General features: G+C 38.1%; 1 protein-coding gene across 1 annotated transcript; it reads right to left on the minus strand.

The window, feature by feature from the left end:
• Window positions 1-2,841: 2,841 nt before the first annotated feature.
• Window positions 2,842-5,459, minus strand: LOC307155266 (uncharacterized protein; the record flags this gene model as incomplete). The annotated part of the gene is made up of 4 exons (XM_079865828.1): window positions 5,246-5,459; window positions 3,725-3,919; window positions 3,577-3,647; window positions 2,842-3,460 (listed from the first exon to the last, which is right to left on the minus strand). The coding sequence occupies exons 1-4, from the start codon at window positions 5,249-5,251 to the stop codon at window positions 2,842-2,844; spliced, it is 891 nt and encodes a 296-aa protein (XP_079721954.1). The 5' UTR covers window positions 5,252-5,459.
• Window positions 5,460-6,659: the final 1,200 nt, after the last annotated feature.

The following is a 6,659-nucleotide window of genomic DNA, read 5'->3' on the forward strand; positions in this document are numbered from 1 at the left end:
TTGCTTCAATCTGAGTTTAATAAACAAAGTAACCTGCACTTGCTTCCAGTCTTGTTTCTACCATGACAGAGAGATAGAAGATGTACGGAAGCAGTTGGAGCAAACAAAGATCACACACCGCTTTGGTCTCAGGAGATTTGCTGGGTCCGATGAGGACATACGCTTTTATACAAGGTAAGATTATATTGCCTGTGGTAAGCATTTGTAATAGCGTTGCCACTGTCCTGAAAACACTAGTCCACGTTTCTGATAAATATGATTGGAGTTATACGCTAGCTACACGTAGCCTAGGCAGCCTAAAAGTAGTCTACACTGACCAAAATAATAACAACAACGTAGACTAACATAATTATAAGTATGAACACCAGCTGGTGAAACGATTAATCGTGATTAATCACATCAAAAAAAAAAAGTTTGTGTGTACATACACATGCATGTATATATTTAAGAAATAATTGCTTAAATATACTGTATGTATATATATATATATATATATATATATATATATATATATATATATATATATATAATTTGTATTATATATATATATATATATATATATATATATATATATATAATTTGTATTATATGTAAATATTTTATATATAAATAACAAATTTTTCTTAAAAATATACATACGTGTGTGTGTTTTTATATATACTAAATAATTATACACAGTACACACACATATATTATGTGTACACAAACATTTATTTTGGATGCGATTAATCGTTTCACAGCCCTAAACAGCAACCAGAGTTAGTTTAATCATACATACCAAGTTCCATAATTGTCATGACTCAATATTGCAAGATTGTAGTTCAGCATTCCTATTTTCTAAACTTTAAATTTACTACAAAGCTATGTATAAGTATTTTATGCCATGTGAGAACCAATGCACGTTTCTTTCTTGACAGATTTGCAACATACAACCACCTGATGGCCTTCTGGGAACTGATTGAACCGGCAACTCACGGGATGATTCGTGTCACCAATTCCAAAGTCTTCAAGGAGCCTGGAAACACTCGGGCACTTCCTGCAATAGATGAGTTCTTCCTGTTCTTGATGCATCTTGCTTTGGGCCTCAAGCAAAGGGACCTTGGTCATCGGTTTCAAGTACATCAGACCACTGTAAGCCGCATCATAACAACCTGGGCCAACTTCCTGTACTTTGTCCTGGGGTCAGTGTGCATTTGGATGCCAAAAGAGAAAGTACGAGCCCATCTGCCAGAAGAATTCCATCAATTTCGAGACACACAGGTTATCCTGGATTGTACAGAGATCCGCTGCCAAACACCTTCCTCTTTGCTATTACAAAGTGAGGTCTTTTCAAATTACAAGTCTCACTGCACCTTCAAAGCTTTAGTAGGAATGGCACCTCATGGTGCAATAACATTTGTTTCTGCACTGTATGCAGGGTCTATTAGTGACCGGGAGCTGTTCAAACAGTCAGGGATCATTAACCTTCTTACCCCTGACATGGCCATCATGGTGGATAAGGGCTTCTTAATTGATAGCCTAGTGCCATGTAAAATCCACCGGCCTGTTTTCCTGACCAATGGAAAACAAATGTCAGCTGATGAAGTGACACACACTCAGTCTGTGGCTAGGCTCAGGGTACATGTTGAACGTCTTATCCGTCGTGTTAAAGAGCATAAGTTGTTTGACACCGTCATCCCCTTGTCCATTTCTGGTAGCATAAACCAACTGTTCACAGTGGCATGTTTGCTTGTGAACTACCAATGTGGACCACTTGTCAAGGCATGGAGCCATTGAGTCTAAAAACTCTCATCCTTGGTGATATGCTAAGGTTTGTATAAATATTGTACATATACTTTTGTAAATACTATGGATTTCACACTGTTCTGTATTCATACCTCTGATCAACAGACAAAACTAAGACAGTGTTTCCTTATACATATTTTATTATAATTTCATAATACAGAACACAAAAATAACCATAAGAATCGAGAGATATATGTATATACATGTGTAATGTAATATAATAGATAGGTATATATTGTATAAAAATAATAATATATATATATATATATATATATATATGCTGTACAAAGATAGTGTATATATATATATATAATGCTGTACAAAGATAATGTATATATACTGTAATATAATAGATAGGTATATTATATTGTGTATATATTGTATAAATATAGTGTGTGTATGTATGTAAATATTGTTTAGTGTAAATAACTATGAATAATACAATAAATATAATGCTGTATAAAGATATGTATATATACATGTGTATTGTAATATAATAGATATAGGTTATGTATTATATTGTATAAATATATGTACGAGTGTATATATGTAAATATCATTTAAATAAGAATACAATAAATATAGAATACCATAAATATAATACTGTATAATAATTTCAGAGTAATTGAATGGACCACCAGTGGTATGTGGCCACACTCACACTTAACACAGTCATTAAATGAAGCAACATCTGAAATCTGAAATGACTTAAACACGCAAACACTTCAGTAGGTAGTGGTAAAAAAAAAAAGATCTCCTCGGTCTCTAATGGTACGCATTACATCTACATTTTTGTGTATGCGTTCAACAAGCATGTCCTCCTGCGCACATACCACGAAATCGCACCACTCCAAACCTGTTAGGAGGATCTGACCTTGTACTTGCCAATAGTACTTGTGCTGCCTCCTAAGCTGCAGAGAGCCACCAGATATTTTCAGGTAGGGACAGTCAACGTAACTCTTGATGTTGGGGCACTTAATTTCCAGCAGGCCGAATGGTGGGTTTTCAGAAGGATCAAACACGACTCCATCGGGGGAGCACCCCAGCCATGGAGCATCAGGGTGTATAATGAACCCGCAGGGTGAATAGTTGACATTTTTTAAACTGCAGTACTCTGTTACGGCAACTGGCTCCATATCGATTCCTCTCCTCATGTCCTGTCATGACAGTCCCCCTCAGAATTCTGTGTGCCAGATTTTCAGCTGATGTATGACAGCGAACATGGCATGCCTCGTGAAAGCGTGTAGATGTAACTCGCATCTTTCTCAGTCGATGCCATTCCTGGCATGAGCTCTGCTCCCTTGTTGCAGCTTCAATCCTGTGGGCCATGTGGAATGACACCTGTAGCGATTTTATATATACATGTTCCTCCTCTGATAACACATGGGCGCATGTGGTTGGCTCAAGCCTATAGCCTTGGATGGGAAGGGAAGGTTGGGCAGGGGCATCTGGGATGTTGATGATTTCCCGCATTTCTGGTGGTTTTTGCTGAAATGACAGCACACTCCCGGCCTGGACAGCCCCAAAAGCTGACTGAACTAATGGGACTTCCGCTGACATGCCCATGGTGGTCACCAGAGGTGCAAGCAAAGGGGGAAAGTCCCTATATACTTCTGCCACTCTCAATGTGGAAAGATCTGGCATTTCCCCATCCAGTGCTTTGTAGAGAGAACTTCTGAAAATGTGTAAGTAAAAAGATGTAAAAAAAAAAACTAAAAAAACTGCAGCATATTAACTGCATACATATTAACCACATCAACACAGCTTAAACTAAAGGTAATATAGTCTCACCTCACACAAACAGAGGTAGAATTTTGGGGTTTGCGGACCTCCATGTCTCCCACCGGACCTGGCCTAACACCCTGACAGCAATGACACATTTTGACATGGCATCACAATAGTTACATGGTACAATTCACATGACAGACAGATGACTTACCAAGGTCCTTGGCTTATGCCAGGTCTGCTCAGTTTCTGTGCAACTGTGCACTGGGGGTACAGCAGGGATGCCTAATTGTGAAAAGTGTGCTGTTTGATATAGTAGTGCAACCAAATGGTTGCATAAGGCACACCCCGCCACACAGGAGCAGTGGGTGCTCACCAAAATGACAGGTTTCAAGTCTTTTAACACCATCTAGGGAGAAATAGAAGCTTAGATGAGAAATACCTCTTAAGAGATAAACTGTTAACAAGAAAAATATAACTAATAAAAGCATACGGTTGTATTGACTTGGTAAAGTTGTTTTTATATTCGCACATTCGCGCTTAAAATGTTTACCCCGCTTGGCAATTTCTTACTTTTTAGGAAAACTTGACTATGTGACATGGCGCTGTACATGTATGTGGCACTGAAGGTCCTACCTGTAATGATCCTCCGAATGTACAAAATACATTGATCTCTATATGCGCAGGCGGCTGAGAGACGGATCCGAAGGGACCAATCAGTAAATCAAAAACACACACTATATAGTGTCACAAAATTCAGTTCACACATCACTACTGTCCTGATGATTATACTACAACACTTATTTTGGGTAAAAAAAAAATTTGCATTATTTTTATTATTTGTTATTATGAAAAATATTCAAAAACTTCACTGTAATTATCTGTATTGTTGCCAAATTCAGATCACACATTGTAATGCAATTATACAATTGTATTGCATTTATCCAAAACAAAGTCTTGTTATATAACCAGCAGGACAGCAGTGATGTGTCATGTGTGATCTGAATTTGGCAACAATACAGAATTACAGTGAAGTTTTTGAATATTTTGTAGTAACACTTTTCGGGGTTTGCACTTTGCAGACGGTCCCTTCTCAGCAGCCTGCGCATAGAGATCAATGTATTTTTTTCCACTGCGAAGGAAAGCTCGTTTTGAGGAAAATTAGGCTCTATGCACTTTCGGTTGTCTGCAGGTGTTATATGTATAGTTATGTGTTAGGTGTTATTTGTGTAGTAACAACTTTTAGTTCACAAGTTATTGAACGCGAAAGTCCGCGAATATGCGACTGTGTGAATATAAAACCAACTTTACCTATGTTGTATTGTAGATGAGAGCTACATAGGCCTACCCATTCACATCCATAAACAGTAGACTGAGCCATGTACATTTAGATAATGTTACTTATCAGCTGGGCAACTTATCAGCCTAACCATTACCCTAACATTGACCCTAGTCACCCTACTTTCAATTCGTGTGGCTTTTCATTTTTCCTCATGGATCTATGACAGACTGCCCTCACGCTGACCTCTCCTGTCACCTTGTTTTTCATTGACACTGTTACGGAAAAAGATGAACATACATTTCGAAACTGGATTACACGTTCTTACACTGTGCTAGTTTGTCTGTTTTAATATAGTAGAGTAGTGTGAAACAAAATAGCTAACGTTAACAAGTTCAGTCACGTCAGTTTCTTGATTACAATATAACTGTTAGCATGATAACGTTAGCTACTTACCCTCATAGTTGTCGATATAGCTGCCGATATACATTTTAAATCCCTTTTCCCGCTTGCTGTTGGGAGCAGCACATGATGTTGTTACGAGTCGGTCTATGTCATTTACCGTGAGACGAGGTAAATCCTGAAGACAGCGACTATAAAAGAGAGCCATATCTGTCCGTGTATAAACAGGAAGTTGAACAGGAAGTTGATAGCCTAGTACACGCGAACCCGGAACTGTTACGTGCATAGAGCGTATAGGCTGAAAAATGGGCTCTGTATGGGATTGTCCGCGGGTTCCATAATGGCCCCATACCAACTGCCCACATGGATTTCATAAAGGATGGCACTTGGTACTAGGTGGGACCCAAGTGGGCAAAATGCACAAGACCCATCTCTGTCCCAGCTTTAACCCAGTAGACATTTGTATATGGGGCCCATGTGGGTTTGAAATGGGCTGAAAAATGGGCTCTGTATGGGATTGTCCACGGGTTCCATAATGGCCCCATGTTAATTGCCCAAATAGATTTCATGTAGGATTGCACTTGGTACTAGGTGGGACCCAAGTGGGCAGCATGCACAAGACCCATCTCTTTCCCAGCTTTAACCCAGTAGACATTTGTATATGGGGCCCATGTGGGTTTGAAATAGGCTGAAAAATGGGCTCTGTATGGGATTGTCCGTGGGTTCCATAATGGCCCCATACCAACTCCCCACATGGATTTCATATAGGATGGCACTTACAAAAAGGTGGGCCCCAACTGAAAGCTTTGAACATTTGAACAGGAAATAAATTGGGGACAGTTAGAAGAAGCAGCAACTACACATGTATCAGTACAGCTTACACTGCAGACAGTCATTTGTGCATTCTGGACACTGTCCTCCTCCATCTCTTGTCCCAGACTATTTTGAGAGTTCCCTCTCAGTTTCTTGCCAGTTGATCTGAGCAGTCTTCTTAAGAGCCTCTGCAAAACAAATTTGTTTTTTTAGAGATTAGGATTTTAGAGAAATCAAGTTACTTACACATGTCACAATACCTTATGAAAGAATAACAACTTTTACTCAGGATAAAAAACAAAAACAGCATTAAACTTCAATTGAAATGGTCATGGTATTGGAATGTCACTGGAACGGCATTTGGGAAATCAACAGAGAATTACTGTTTATTTATTCAGACTATTCCGATTTAATTTTGTATTAATAAAATCAGTTTATAAAGTATGAATATGCAATGTGTTTGAAAGCATCAATTCATTAATTGATACAAGTTAACCCTTAAAAAAAATTATAAACAAAAATAATAATAATAATACATTATTTGTCTCAAGTCATTTTAATATTAGGTAGTTTCTCACAATCAGATTCTCAGTTCATGATAGAATTGGCCGACAAAATGATGCATAATTAAAGTATTTTAATTCTTTTTTATTGC

The sequence above is a fragment of the Squalius cephalus genome, assembly GCF_949319135.1.
Source record: "Squalius cephalus genome assembly, chromosome: 3".
Lineage (NCBI taxonomy): Eukaryota > Metazoa > Chordata > Actinopteri > Cypriniformes > Leuciscidae > Squalius > Squalius cephalus.